We start from the raw sequence: 16186 nt of genomic DNA, 5'->3' as shown, positions 1-16186 counted from the left end.
GCATTCATTTTCAGAGGATCGTCGACCCTTTATTTGTCTGCTCTGTGACAGCGTTAAGTCACGAACTATAAAGTGAACGCGAGGCAGACAGCCGCAGCCGGGTTCATTCATTAAAATATGCATTTATTTTGTTACTAACCCGTCCGGCGGCGCTGCGCTGCGTTACAATGCGTGATCATACTCAGACGCTGCTGGCTGGAGATTACAGTCTACTCAACATGGGTAAAAGAAAACGGGCTATAACAAAAGCGAATTACCTCGAAACCCGTAAAGTTGGTAAGTTGCTAGACGTAGGTACAAGTAAAGCAAGTTTAACGAAATACTTACCGATTGTAACTGTGTACCTGGTTTTTTTATCCGCTATATTGGTAGTCGTTAAAGCAAAAATTTGGGGATTAATAAGTGGCATTTCGGAATTTGATATGCGAGTTGTTATGGCTGAAAAACGGTGGATCAAATCTAAGTAGTTGATATAAGGTACCAGAGTAGTTGCTTAAAAAAATCTACATAACGCGTAAACTGCATACTGAAGTAAGTATATCTAGATACATAAATATGTTTGAGACTTTAGCTGGTAGGTAAGTATTCTAGATTCTACAGGATATTTATAGCCTGATTACTAACTTTTTAATTATTATCATTCCTTACATCTAAAATAGGTAACTAAGTATCAATCAAAATAAAATTAGGTAAGTAAGAACATAGTTCAATTTGTAAACACCTACCTATGCTTATCTTAAATATTTCATAATCTCTTACCTACACATCTTTGGCCAAACCCCTTATGGAAAAGTTATGGTAAACAACATGATTACGTACCTACCTAGTATTTTGTAGATATATATATCACTGCGCGCTATTTTCTGTACAAGTGCAATGATACAATTGCACTTCAAAGTCACCTAGGTAGGTACATAAATAAAGTTAGTCATGAAACAATTTCATTTAACGATATGCATTTCTATTATTCAAATTACCTGTGTACCTACTGCGCACTTTTCTATAATGCGATAAATTTACCTACCGGTAAGTTGAGGTGCGAACTGAATCAGAACGCACTCTGGTTAAATTCAGCAGTTATGAAAGTAAATAAATAAATTAGAATCTTAACTTCACATGTTTTATTCATCGTCTTCATCAACATATCAGCCGTAGGACGGCCACTGGTGGACATAAGCCTCCCCCGTTTTATTTTTAAGCTATTAGCCTGCTGCAATTTTCAAACTATGAGATTAAGGGCTAGCACAAACATGCAGCTTTGCATCGACTTAAGGGGATCCCATGCCCCAATGACCTTCGATCTGAATTCCTTAGTTTTCTAATGTTTTTTGTAGCTTACTTATTAAATTAACAACAACGGCTTTAAGCAATATAGTATCCCATATTTACTTCATAGTTCATTGTCTTTGAGATATTTGGCATCAAAGTTGAACAATTTTAGGCCAAAAAACTGGTTTTCTGGCAATAACTTTTGTGTTAATTAGTTTCAAATGAAAACGCTCGACCAGTTTTTAGAGACATCAAAGGCGAACCCAAATATATAGATATATAAATTTTTTGTTTGTGGCTGTTGACACGGTACCTGATTACCTTGCTCTTAGACGTAGATTTTACTTTTTGCACTAGAGCATAAAAAGTAATTTTATGTCGCCTAGATCCAGCATAAATACCAACTTTATGAGCATGAGAAGTGAAAAATATTTTTTTGCCAATATATATTGATAAATATTTGTTTTCACATTTTCATGTTTCAGACATGGTCAATACTTCTATACTGCAAATGGCGCTTGCCCACCTATTTCTCTTTTAAGTTAGTCGTACCTACTACTTACGGGACACACTATAAGTGTATTTTACAAATTGGTTCTACTCTTGTTCTACATATACTCGTTGAACCTATTTCTGAAATGTTTTTTTTTACTAAGGGAAAGCTGTACACTTATGCCAGATTACTTTTAATCCCGGAAACATGCACCTAAAGTCGCCACGGATGCAACGAAGTTGTGGCCAACAAATGTTGTATGTGTGTGTAATGCTATATTTATGTAGGTAAGTATACTTTAAAAAACATTTATTTTATTATTAACCTATATTTCTCTGGATCAGTTAGAGAAACTATTGTTAGGTACAAGAGGCATTTCTTGTTAGTCCTTTATGTTGGCAAAACCTCTGCATTCAGAGCGGTAAGAGGAAAACTGGCGGCGTCAGCACATTTGGCAACTTGCTTCTCCCAGTTGCCGCACAAAGGGACAAAGCAATTCCCCGTAACTCGTGCTAACCGCTTACAAGCCTGCCCAAATTGAATCCAGGGTTATTTTTTGCAGGTTCGAGGGTGGGGGAGGCGACAGCTGCAAAGCACGTGGAAGCGGCAGCTGTCGCAGCACGGGCAAGCTGCGCCCGCGCACCTGCCGCGCGCCAAACTTTCAATCAGGGTTCTGCATCACAGGTGGTACAAAATTAGAGTAAGTACCTGATTGCGGCGACTTTGCTACAGCGGGGCTAGGGGCGTCTGAAAAACCTAGCTATTGGAAGACTCGAGGGGTGGGGGGCCTTCCCGAGCCGCAACGCGATCGCGAAGCGGACACAGGAGTCATAATTTAGTGGACACAAGAGATCAAAATTTGTGGTAGGTACTTAACAATCGCGAAGTCACATCCACTTTTATTTGTCCGTTGTTTGTTGTAATAATATGTAGGTATAATTGTTACATAGGCGCCAAATATTTGATTCCATAAACAATTAGTCGAAAACAAATTTGATAAGGCACCGCGTACCTTCGAACCTATTGTTAAACGGAACCCTCAAACCGGCAACATGGAACTTGGGTATTTTTTGATCCACATCAAACAGCTGATGTTTGACATCTGCTCTGTCTGAGTTACGTTATTATAGTTATACCTACCCAAACAACAGGAATTGACAATTTAGGTAAATCATAAGGAATATACAGCAATGAAAAATGAAATGACGCACTAAAAAACCATCATACTGGATAACAACAGGCACAGGTCAAAGTAAGTAGACCACGTGATTAAACTGTGACACAAGTAAAGTATATAATATGCGACACGGGTTTTTCATTTGAGGAAATTACCTAGGTAGGTATACAGTGATCTACGTTAAGGTACTTAATAAGAATCGCCGCAATTATTTAACTGTTGTTAATTTTAATTTTAAGGCGATTAAGGTTCATAAATTACCTAGGTATTTACTAATTATGTACCTACTTAAGTATAAAACATATTCATAACTCTTACCTTGATGTTATAGCGTACCTACCTCTACGCAACCATTGAACTTGGGTGGTCAATTGGTCATATCATTTGGTCACAACAAATCGAAAACATATTTACTTTATTTATCTATGTCCAATAGTTCTTAGGGGGCTGCAAGACTAAACACCTTTTAGAAATGCTACATTTTTTAAGCTGTCAATGATATTATAAATAAACGTGCTTGTAGGTATGTACCTATTTACAAATAACAAGTCGGCAGTTTTGCCGCGTAAAATTCACATTGTGGGATGTAGTGTAGATAGATAAAAAACTTTATTCACAAACATGCCATGACAATTCTACATAAACAAAAGATTCAAATTGTTACATATTTAAATTAAGTTGTCACGGCACAGCCGCGAAAAGGCGCCGACTCAGCATGTGCTGCGACATTGCTGTCACAGCGCTGATATTCTGCCGGAACCAGTAGGGGTTGATGCACTCAGTCACATACAATTTTTACTCAAAGTTACTATAATGTATAATGACACAAAAATATTCAGTCGTTACACAATTTTAACGCGCATTTATCAATAAACTTCGAAGAGCAAAGTAGTGCCCTGATCAAGCGACCAGTGTAGGTACCACAATGTGAATTTTTCGCGGCAAACTGCATTAAATCTGCAAGGATCTTAATTGGTCATGTCACCTTGCCCTGAGTGACGTCATTAATCCTTGCGAAATACGTGGGTACATGTGCATAAATGGTCATGTGCATCACGTCACACCCACAACCTAGTGTCCAGCGCATGATACATTTACGTAATAATTTTATCTACTTATCTCAAACACCGCAGGCGCTCGCGCAGCCAATAGAATCAGTTTAGTCGGCGCCGGCATCTATTCCAACTGCGCAGACTCGCTGCACAGGTAAATAGCTTTATTTTAAAAATGATGATACCTACATTTAAACGATTGTCGAATGCAACTTGGAACGAAGTCTCAGTGGCTCTCACAGATTGCTAAGTAGCGGTGGCTCTCGTATTGAGGCATTTTTTTTATTTAGTTTTTTTCGACCGCCTTGCAAAACAAACTGCTTTCAGCGTGACTTGGCTGAAAACAAATTAAGTAGTTACCTACCTAAGTAAGAAAAAATAAAATAAAAAAAACTTTGACAGTTCTACTGTCTACATTTGTCACACAAGTGAGGGTTTTGCGACATAATTTTGTTACTTACATTTTCGATGTTTTTTACTAAAACATGACACCTGTCTTTGTGCTTTAATTTTCAGAGCAACATCCATCCATCACAATGAGTAGGCATAAAGTTTAACTGAACTAAAACTATAAGCCACCGATTTCAAACTGACGACTAAAATTGCTATGGCAGCCAATGGGCCGAAGGAAGATGTAGGGGGTGCATCTTCTTCCGGCGCTCCTATCAGCAAAGAATTGAATGAATCAACGTCAAAAACCGGTAAGTTTATTTCAAAAATGATCCCTACCTCATCGACTATTATCGGTGGCTATGCAATGCCAATAGATAGATAATGCCTTATCCAAGCCTATAGGTATCTGGGTGACGTAGAAAACAACAGATAATCAATTTATGATAACATTTTGCCAAATTGCTAAAGAAAAAATGGGGGGAAATTACAGGCAATGTTGAATTTTTTCCTCTCTGTTGGATGAAGTCTGAAGTTGCAGCGAGTCAATCCATAATGACCTACATGTATTTGTGCAGCTACAACGGTTTTTCTTATTTTTTCCCAAATTATAGTAGGTCCACACAGCAGTGTAAGGCCATTTTCAGTCCAATTTTGAGCTTTGTCTCAGTATTCAGTATTCATTTATTTGGCAAAAACATAAGACTTATAAATACTAGTACTTACAGAAATTATGCACCCTGGTAGGGTATAGCCACAATTGTTATGTATGAAATTATAATCTAATTCTATTACACAACTAAAAGTTAGATTCCTACATACCTGCCTAAAAACTACTAAAAAATACTAAACTTAAAAAAATATATTTCTATTATTGAAATTGCACAAAGTTAAATTATGTAAGTATTAGGTATGGCACGATAATAATTTGTTTCTACCTAAATGTGTATTAATTTAATATAATATCACAACAAATTTATTTCTAAACAAACAAATAAAATATCTATATTTTTATTCATTTAAAAAGTCCGTGTCTCATGTTATTCATGAGGCTGCCCTGCCCCTTTAAAGCTTCTGCGTCTCGTTCAGTGTGATATTTTTAATTTGAAGTAAGTAGGTACCTATTTAGCGGAATTTTATCCGTTTTGATTTAATCTGTCTTTGTCTCATGATTGCCACCACAATATTGAATAGAAATTAAATAAGGGTGCCATTTTCTACGTAACTCCTATTTTTTATTGTTAAATAGGTACTTGAAGGAATATGGTAACATACTGAACTATGGATAGGTATTATCACGGTATTATCCGTGATGGCAACAATTTTATATGAAAACTAGCTGTTGCACGCGACTCCGTCCGCGAGTCCGCGTAGACTTTAGACTAGAGGAATGAAAAATAGTTTACGTCCTAACTATTCTCAGACCTACCGAATACACTTACACAAAAAATGTTATAAAGATCGGTAAAGCCGTTTCGGAGGACTTTGGTTACAAACACCGTCACGAGAATTTTATTTTATATATAAAAATACGTAATTGTGTGTATTATTTTGAGATTTTCTTGCCTTTACTAAACTAAGCCCTACCTCATTTATTATTTTTTTATTTAAAGGAAAACAAAAATTCAACTATTCGTATCAGCTCCGTCTAACGTACTACAATAGACCTTTTTTTAGTCCAAAAAATTACCAAAAAAACCGGCCAAGTGTGAGTCGGACTCGCGCACCGAGTGTTCCGTACAGATATTTTTATTATATGATGCAACTAAAAAATTATGCTTTTCGCAATTTTTAGAGTTCCGTAGCCAAAATGGCAAAAACGGAACCCTTATAGTTTCGCCATGTCTGTCTCTCTGTCTGTCCGTCCGCGGCTTTGCTCAGGGACAGGCACGAATATTATATGTAAACTATGCCGACAAAATGGTACTTACAATAAAAAAATAAAAAAACATTTTTTTTTGGGTAGGTACCTCCCATAGACGGTAAAGTGGGGGTGATTTTTTTTTCCCATCCAATCTTGTAGTGTGGGGTATTGTTGGATAGGCCTTTTAAAACCTTTGCTAAAACGATTTTTCGATTCAGTGATTTGTTTGCAAAATATTCAACATTAAAGTGCAAATTTTCATTAAAATCGAGCACTAATACCTAAACCGGTGGGAGGAAAAATTAAAAAAAAAACAGGATGGTAGTAAGTATATGAAACTTACAAGGAAAACTATAATGGTTAAGTTTTCTTTAGAATTAGGTATTAGTAGGTAGTTTAGGAGTAAATAGCAGCCTAAGGTATAAAATGTACCTAAACTTGGAATATTCCGTACAAAATCCTTAGAAAAATATTACCTACTTAATTTTTTCGTAATGGCTACGGAACGGAACCATATTTCGGGCGTGTCCGACACGCTCTTGGCCGGTTTTTCCTTTATATGTGCTATAAGACGTTGCTTCGTACCAAATTTCAAGATTCTGAATTTACGGGAAGTACTTACCTACCATGTGGTTTGGATTCCCTTGCGAGTGTCGAAAATTTTCGGCATTTTGATTGCGTTGGCTTAAAACTTTGGATTTTTTAACAGCTCCAAGGGACAGTAGACCTGAGTATTTGATATGAATTTCAGCTTGATACCTCCACGCGTTCCTGAGAAAAAGGTTCTTGACAGACAGACGGACAACAAAGTGATCCTATAAGGGTTCCGTTTTTTCCTTTTGAGGTACGGAATCCTAAAAATACTAAAAGTGCCACCTTAGCACGTTACAATTTCACTAGCATAACATGCAGTGCTGAGCTGAGCGCAGTGTTGCCAACAACTCGGAACCTGATATCGCTATTTTTCACAGCATGAGTAGCCTAAAGTAGCCAAATTTGAACTGAGTGCTTAAAAAAGTAGCCTAGGTGTTACTCCAGATCAGGTGTCAAATTTCATAACTGTAAGGGACTGTAAAATTAGTAAGATATGCAAAATATTAGTACGGAACCCTACACTGCGCTTGGTTAGTTTTATTGTTAATTTTTGCATGTTATTTTTAATTATTTATTAACTCATCCACTCTTTTCCCTTTGATCCCACTTAAACTCTATATTTTGCGTGGAAGGTATTTTTTTTTCTTGTGCTTATGTTAATTTGTGTTGTGATTCTTTCGTTCAACTACTATAAGGACCTTGTCCTTCAAGTAGTCTAAAAGGCGACCAGTCGCCATTTAGAATTTTACGTCGCCGATTTCCACCCCGAGTAGCCTAACTGGCGACAAATCGCCTACGTTGGCAACACTTCTGAGCCGCGAGTTTAGCGAATGTGCTAAGCTGGCCGGCCTGGCTGCGAGCTGCGACTGCCGAGCGCCGACTGCGATAGCATTATAGCGATATCGAGTACATACCAACCAACCCAACCCGAACCGAACCGACCGACCGTAGCGCGCAGCGCAGTCAGTCAGTTGCGATGTGTTTCGCTCTCATGTAGGAAGTGTCGTGTTGTTTACAATATTTATACGTCAAGCGTGAGTGTGGATTGGAAAAAGCAAATTATTGCTGGTGTTTATGATAATAGATGTGGTGCAGTGAATTACTCTCTTAATTGGAATTGTATAATGGAGCCAGTAAGAGGTGAATAAACGGTTTTTTAATATATAACCTTACCATATGTGTAGAACGAGGACACCTTCCTATATTTCTTACGTTTTACTAGGTTGATTTTGTATAGATTTTAAAGAAGCTACGTACGTAATCTGAAGCATATAGATTTCTTGTTTATTGATCTTTATTTTGTCGTGTAATTTAGTAGTTTCAATTGGTCTTTATTACCGAAAGTCCATTTGTAGGTATACCCACCCCAAATATTTTAGGCGATTATAGCTCTGCCCGCATCCCTGTTATTTTTAAATTCTGATTACCTATATTGGGGTTTCTACTTGCTTTGCCAGCACTGCACGCAAAGTGAAATTCTTGAAATAAACAACCACAGAGTTCCACTCTCTCTTCATTGGAAATCTATACTTACGTTACGTGGCAGAACGCGTTAGCAGCTGTTTATGTGTTAGTTTTTTATGAATTTCCAATCATTTCATGCAAGTCACCTTATTGATCATGAGATCTTGTTAAATGGCTACCCTCCACGTTATTTTTTTAAAATTTGCTAGCGAAAATTATTTTTTGATTTGATAACGAAAACTAGTCTTGAAATGAAATAAGAAATTTAATATGTCAAGTCAACATAAACAAAATAATGAACTTAGGTTAGGTTGTGTTACTTCACATTAAGATCAATATTAGGTATTTGATCCCGGTGTCTAGGTGGTGAAATGTCATTTATTGTTATGACAAAAAAAAAATTGGTAGCATTCCTAGAATAAGAACATATCACAAACCAACATCCACTTCAAGGTAAATTTACCTACCCGTTTAGGCTTCCTTTACCATTTATCATAATTCATGGAATAATACTGCATATAGCAGTCCTTTAGTAAGAATACCAAGAAATTTCATAGATACATCCATTATCTTTCATTTTATCAAACAGTTATCAACACTTTTAGATAAGTTATGCTTTATCAATACTTAAGTGGTTTTTACTGACATGAAGCACATTTTGTAGGCCTTTCATACTAGCTTATACACAATTTAACAATGTGAAACAGGAAAACATGGATGTTTCATTGCTCATGGTTTTTATGATGCTAAAAGAACAATTGACTAGCAGTCTATGTTTGTGGCCTTGGGTGAGTGCCATACCCAGAGGGGCCTCTTGGTATTAGATTGCATGACCTCACAAATTTGGCAAGTACTTATCATCTACTAGCAAACTAGTTGGGCTTACAAAAAGTTTTATGTGGTATTGTTATTTGTTAAAACTAACTTTAGAAGCTAAATGAGTTTATCTCCTTGTTTGCTACAGGAATATTAATAAGAATATTATGGTATTTCCCTCTGCCCATGGCAACCATTTTATCGGCTCTGTGAGCAGGAAAATGTAAAACATGCAATGTCTATGTTTATATTTAACACAGTGTATGCTTGATATACTTAGTAATTATTTTGTAATATTAGTCTTGACTTAATGCAACAGCTAGCGCCATCTGTTGATGGTTTATAACACTGTTGCTTTAAGTAAAAAACTACCTTTTAGTTGGGTTAGCAGGAAAATGTGTACACCAATAATTCCTATGCTTATCCCAAGGCGTTGTCTTGTTACCCGGACATAGGACATGTCAGGTTCCAAGAAATAGGTATACCTAGATCCTCACTATATTCACTTCTAAATTAAATGATTTAATTTGTTTGATTAGGTACCTATGTAGGTAATTTACGTTCATTGTAATTAAAAAGGGTGGGGTTTTTTAGTTACGCGACTTATGTAAGTCCCTTCATAAGGTTGCCCCAATATGGTACAGACTAAAGACCCGTCCGTAACAATGACGTCAGTTATACCATACCAACTAGTACAAAGAACATGTAAACAAAAAACAGAGCGGCGCCACTGTCTACGCAAAAAACTGAAATTAATTGCGAAATGTTTACCTCCATTTTGTTTCGTAGGTGGTGCCTAACTATAGCTACTATTTTACTACATGCCAATTACATCTTTTTATAATACTCGAAGTCGTAAGAGATTAATCGTCCAGAAACTAGGGGTCACAGCGGAGGCGAGCGCATCTGAGAAACAAGACGTGGGTAGCGCCAGCGCCGCATTCCACTTTAAGTACCCGCACCGCACACTGGGCCGTCACGGACTGGGTGACGGACAAACAAATTTATTATTCGTATTCACAACGATAAACAAATCCACTGGCATTGTGGTTTTGATCCACCAATTTGTGGACATTTATTTGTGAATCATTATCGTTTCAGTAATTAACTAAATATATTTGATTGCTTTAGTGTTTTTGGTAATGTATTTATTATTTAACATCTGTAGAAATAATTTCGTATACTATGTAAACTCTTTATTGTACAAAAAAACAGAAACAAAACACAATAGTTATTTAATATTTATCGTAATTATAAATGTTTACTTGTTACTTTTCTCAGTTTAATTGGATATATTTACAATTGACGGACGAGATCTTTTTTTAATCGCTTGTTGGGCTGCGCCGCCTTTTTTGTCGGTGTGTGAGCTGCCTTTGGTAAATTCTGATCGTGGAATGTAGTCAGCCCGCGGCTGTAACAGAGTACTTACAATATACGAGCGGAGTTGTCTTGTCGGCGCTGGCGGCTTTCATTATAGCGGCCTCTTCAGAATCGCAAGATTGTACAAGGCAACCAAGAATCCATTTAAGTTCCTCCATAAAAATATACATATGTATGTACATACATGCTCCGCATGTTTTTCTTTGCTAGACTTCCCAACTTACTGCTTAAAAACCAAATACCCTTTGTGTATGGCTCTTTTAGGTAGCTGGCTTTCGGTAAAGATATAGGTAGGTTTTGTTGGTTTAATTCAGTTTGTTTTATTACTTATACAACAGCCCTCCCGGTATAACCGAGTATGCACCATCTGGCGGATGTTCACTTTAGCTGACACCATTTCCGCTTCTATCCTTTAATTTATTTTTCTATCGTTTATGATGCAAGAGTGAGAAGTCTGGTAACTCCATTCATGCTTTTCTCATTTGTTTACAATTTGACGTTTGAATCTGAAATAACTTCGTAGTTGGTTTAAAAAGTACTTCCATACATAAATATTTGGTTGTTTATTATAAACATCATAACAGAACAGTGTAAGCACATACTAAAGTAACAGTTCTATATAATACCTAGACTAAGTGCGTAGGCGCTACAGGCAAGGGAATGGAATTCGAAAGCCGAGCGACCACCCATAGTCATGAGAACATGGCCCCGTGCCGTTCCCCACGCTGCTTACTCTCAGGGCGCCGCCTCTCGCCGCTCTCTTAAAGCCACAATGCTAAATTTCATTTGCTCTCCGAGAAGCATATTGGTCCTTAGGTACTACAGTCCCTTTTAAGCTTTGTACAAATAATTGCACTGTGGCGCTGTTTGCATTAAATAGATTTCAATAATGCTGCAAAATTTATTGTTAAAACATATATTATGTAAATATGAAAATGATACATAATCATGAAAGACAATAACGCCGGTAATAACTCTACAGTTAACTACGTAAAGACATTTAAGAGTTCAAAAGCCCAAAATTTACTATGCACGCGAGTATTTAATACTGTCCGCATTCCTGCCACTTTTTTTATTCAGCATTAGAGCCGCTCAGCAGTACTGCCACATTCCATAGGCCCTTTTTTACGCGGTTTCCGCTGGGAACGGCAACGTCGCGTCTCAAATATATGAATGAAAATCCGGTCGACTGTGTACGGTCTGGCAACGTTGCCTCAGACGCTCGCCTGATTGAGAACTTTACAACTCTCCCACAGCGTCCCTTCACGCTCACACTTGTCGTATAGTCGCTATGGACGTAGTTACTCCACAGTGTACAAATACACAGCATTTTATTTATCAAGACAGTCATTGTCTCCGTTGACGGCTTTCGCTGATTTCACTCGATGACTGGTTTGGAGGAATGTTGAGGTAATTAAATTAGGGACTACTCTCTTCCGAAATATTTATGCGTAGGAGTAGTTAAAAGCAGCTAATTAATATGCGCCTATGTCCAACAGAACGTTGAAAATTGTAATAATAAAGACTTATAATTATAGGACCGCACAGCTGTGCAGTGCACCCCACGTAGGCGAATACGAATGAACCCTCTTTAAATTTGTACGCTTGCGCAGAGGGGCAGTCATTGCCAGTGCTATATCGCCCCACTAGGCGACAAAAGCGAGTAGCCAACGATGCTCGAATCAAGTCGTACGCCATTTTTGTATTTTGAAATCCTAAAAGTTAATTTCTTTCAACTTGTGAAACTATCGTCTGTTGCAATGTGCTATTGGAGTGTCACGTGATTGTCAAATTAAAAGTGTATAATTTCGTCAAAATGCCCATTTTAGTTGATTCCCAACATAGAAATGGTAAATATCGATTGATGTTTTGCGGCCATTGTTTTGTTGCGTACTATGTTGTATTTAAGTTGTAGATCACATAGTTCGGTTTTTTTATTACGTGCATGTACCCACATTATTTCTTAATCAACATAAAGTATTCTACACACTTGATTATATAGGAACCTAAACGTAGACTAGACTACATTCAAGTTGCGACGACGCAGCAATCGGTTGTAATAAATAAAATCAATAGGTACTTTGTAAAGAATGACAAATGTAAACAATGGTTTTTTTAAGTACATATTTTGTTCGAAGGCAATTAAAATTAAGGTTTCAACTGTTACCCACATAACTAGCAATTATTAAAATAATTCCCACGTACTCATAATATTCCTGTTGATAACTTTATCGATCGTTCGTCGTTGGATACAGTATACGCTTGTGTTTTGTTTTTGTCCAAATTTCTGCACAATCAAACCACTGTGCAATATTGTACGGAGTTTATTTCGTTAATGTTGAACAGAGATAAGATAAAACTAGTTATTAAAAAAATTCAAAAACATGTCTGTGTAGTAAAAAAAAAAATGTTAGTAGTGTAAGTCGTAGGTACCATCAGCCAAATAAGTGGTCTATCAATTTTTAAACAAATTCCTATCAAATGAATATGTCGCTAAAGTCGAACTTTCAAGTTGAGAGACACGTTTATTGGCATTATTGTTTTATGACATGCAAAAGATCATCAACTTAGGGTGGTACACCACATATTTGGCTGATGGTACCTATTGTACGCAAGTGCAAGAGTTCGAAAGTATTTTTTTAAGTTAGGGTTAAAGAAAAATTGATTGCGTCCGTTGGGTGCATGCGCACTGAGTGCACTTAGCGGGCTAGGGAGGCAAGGGGAGGCTGCGGCATTGGAATGTCGATGGCGCAGCCAGCCGCCGCCGCACCGAACGACGCGAACTTGTTATGTGAAAACTGTTTCTGAGCTCGCAGCCATTTTATATTTCACACGATTTTGGGTCTATAAGTACGTGCTAATTTAAGGAGTTAGTAATTATGGACGTTTTTACTATAACATTGAAGTGCTGTCAAATAGGTGTGTTGCTGTGTTATTCCCACCCAACATTAACAACAATCAACATTTTTTGTGTCAATTGATAATTTTTTCTATGATTCACCAAAAACTTTGCCTGTGTTAATCGATTTCTTTCTTTCTTTTCAGTACCTACGGTATCGCCAATCGATTTGTTCAAGAACGCCCCAAAGAAGGCAAATACACTCCCGCTGGTGAGCCTGCCGGTGTTCGAACCTGGCGCGGGCTCACCAGCCTCCTCGCCCGGCACGCCGCCCGCAACGCTCTCCGCCGACAAACCCGATAACCACGGACTAAGCCCCGACATGTGTCGCGAAGATATCCGGCTCAAAACCTTCGACAAGTGGCCTCTCACCTTCCTAAGCCCCCAAACCTTAGCACGTAATGGATTCTACTACCTCGGCCGTGGCGACGAAGTGCGATGCGCTTTTTGCAAAGTCGAAATCATGCGGTGGGAAGAGGGCGACGACCCCGCCAAGGACCACCAGCGCTGGGCTCCTCAGTGCCCTTTTTTGAGAAAGCACGGCGTTACTGGAAACGTTCCTATCGATCCTGCCGAGGCCGTCGGACACGACGAGTGCGGCGTGCGCGCGCCTCCTACCGGCGCCAGCGTCTATATGCCCGGCCCTGTTCATCCCAAATACGCGTCAGAGTCTGCTCGCCTTCGCACCTTCAAAGACTGGCCCAAAAGCATGAGACAGAAGCCCGAGGAACTAGCGGAAGCCGGATTCTACTACACCGGTCACAGCGACAAGACGAAATGCTTCTACTGCGACGGTGGTTTGAAAGATTGGGAGAGTCACGACATACCATGGGAACAGCACGCTCGGTGGTTCGACCGATGTGCGTACGTGCAGCTCGTCAAAGGCAGAGATTATGTTCAGAAAGTGATATCGGAGGCTTGTGTGGTGCCCGAAGAGAAAGAGGCCACGAGCGCGCCCAAGCCCGAACCCGCGACCACGGCATCCTCCACCAACGACGACTCGGACACTTTGGAAGACTCAAAATTGTGCAAAATATGTTACGCCGAGGAGCGGAATGTGGTGTTCGTGCCTTGCGGGCACGTAGTGGCGTGCGCGAAGTGCGCGATGTCGACCAACAAGTGCCCCATGTGCCGGCGGACTTTCACGAGCGCGGTGCGGCTGTACTACTCGTGAGAGCCGGCGCGACTTTTGGTCCACTAGGATCCAGGATCACCCGGGCTGCGTAGACAGGTACCGACGGGGTCAATTCGGGTGATCCCAGTGAACCAAAGGGGCCCGAGCCGCGGGGTGCTGGAACCACACGCGGAAACTCCGCTTCCGAATATACTAAGCCCAGCGGCCGGCTTGGACCCGTTTGGTCCACTAAGATTCCGGATCACCCGGGCTGAGGTGGGAAGCAGGGGGTTATCCATGTGAACCACGCGCCAAGACTACGCTTCCAAGCATTCTAAAAACTACGCTTAAGCTGTGATTTAGCATTATGCCATTGACAGCGGCGCTTCCGGGCGCCGGGGCCCACAGCCCGGCTGATTTACCGCCGCGGAACAGTGTATATGATGAACGATTTTAAATTATTTATCTTTAAAATTAAAAATGACATATAAATGTAAATATTGTAGCTTATCATTTTGTCCCACCGTTCAAAGTAAAATTGATTTGTAATTTGAGCTCTGCTATGAATGAAGCTAACGGTAATCGAAATATTGACCAAAAGACTGTCAATTATATATGTTCGTGTCGACATGTCATACGCTGGTACTACGCTGAGCGATATACGCACTTCGATATTTAAATAAGGCGACAGAGATTCAATGACCGAAATTCGAATACGAAAAACGGAAGTATAGTGCCAGACGTTACTTCTACCTATAACACTTCAAATTATGTAAGGTTGCATTTTAAACTTGGAGAAGTACCTAGTAACTATTAGAAGTGCTATAGATTAAAGATATATTTTGATATTCAACTAGCTTCATTTATGCATGAAAGTGATTGTTTTTAAAAAGTGATAAAATTCAGTTTGATAGATGATTTTCTGTAAATCTGTTATGAAGACATGGTGATTGATAATAAAATATCTTGTTCCATTGTCTAGTAGAAACATGACATAACATTAATTTTCATTTTAAACACCTAAGTTAAATCTGTTATTGTTTCTGTAAATAGGTTTCTATTTTGACAATAATTCACTTTATTTATGTCAAAACAGAGTATTAGGTAGGCATAATGATAAGCAGATAACGAATTTGTGTTGTAGAGTTCTGTCAAATAAATAATGTGACATTTTTGTTATTTTAGAAATACAAATCAGTTTGATATGAAGTTCTTAATTGCACCAAATTAACAATAGAAACTGTATTGATATTTGAGTACATAGCATTAGTTAACCATCAAATATACCTGTTTTTTTTTCAATAATGCAGCAAATGTTTAGAATGCAGTTTCTCGTTAGTCACTATGTGCATTATTGTGCATCTATTTTGTACCACTTTAGTTCGAAAGGGACGCATAAAGCGCCAAAGAGTCAAGACACTGTTGCTAATCGAAGCAGTTCATATCATCATAATTTTTTAATTGCAATACACACATCTCATTAACATACTGATTATTAATTTTAGAAAAAAGTGCACATATAGAACATTAAATTATTAAAGAAATTGACCATTTAGACAAAATAAGGTCAACTTCAAATTTGTTTTTATAATGAATAATTAATGTTAAAAATAAAAATAAAACATTTGTTAAATAAACATCGTTGTTTGACTTAAACCCTTCTTCACTGATCAA

General features: G+C 38.3%; 1 protein-coding gene across 3 annotated transcripts; it reads left to right on the top strand.

Annotated features, from left to right (window-relative positions):
- Positions 1-4255: 4255 nt before the first annotated feature.
- Positions 4256-16149, top strand: LOC141436174 (death-associated inhibitor of apoptosis 1-like). 3 transcript variants are annotated; one of them, XM_074099056.1, is made up of 3 exons: positions 4256-4419; positions 4508-4692; positions 13545-16149. In XM_074099056.1, the coding sequence occupies exons 2-3, from the start codon at positions 4599-4601 to the stop codon at positions 14570-14572; spliced, it is 1122 nt and encodes a 373-aa protein (XP_073955157.1). In that variant the 5' UTR covers positions 4256-4419; positions 4508-4598; the 3' UTR covers positions 14573-16149. The 3 variants fall into 3 exon arrangements, with proteins under 3 accessions (XP_073955157.1, XP_073955159.1, XP_073955158.1); XM_074099058.1 differs by lacking the exons at positions 4256-4419; positions 4508-4692 and adding an exon at positions 7754-7979; XM_074099057.1 differs by lacking the exons at positions 4256-4419; positions 4508-4692 and adding an exon at positions 12155-12349.
- Positions 16150-16186: the final 37 nt, after the last annotated feature.

The sequence above is a fragment of the Choristoneura fumiferana genome, chromosome 16, assembly GCF_025370935.1.
Source record: "Choristoneura fumiferana chromosome 16, NRCan_CFum_1, whole genome shotgun sequence".
NCBI classification, from domain to species: domain Eukaryota; kingdom Metazoa; phylum Arthropoda; class Insecta; order Lepidoptera; family Tortricidae; genus Choristoneura; species Choristoneura fumiferana.
The sequence above is the reverse complement of the archived record's forward strand: the minus strand, read 5'-3'. Positions and strand labels throughout refer to the sequence as shown.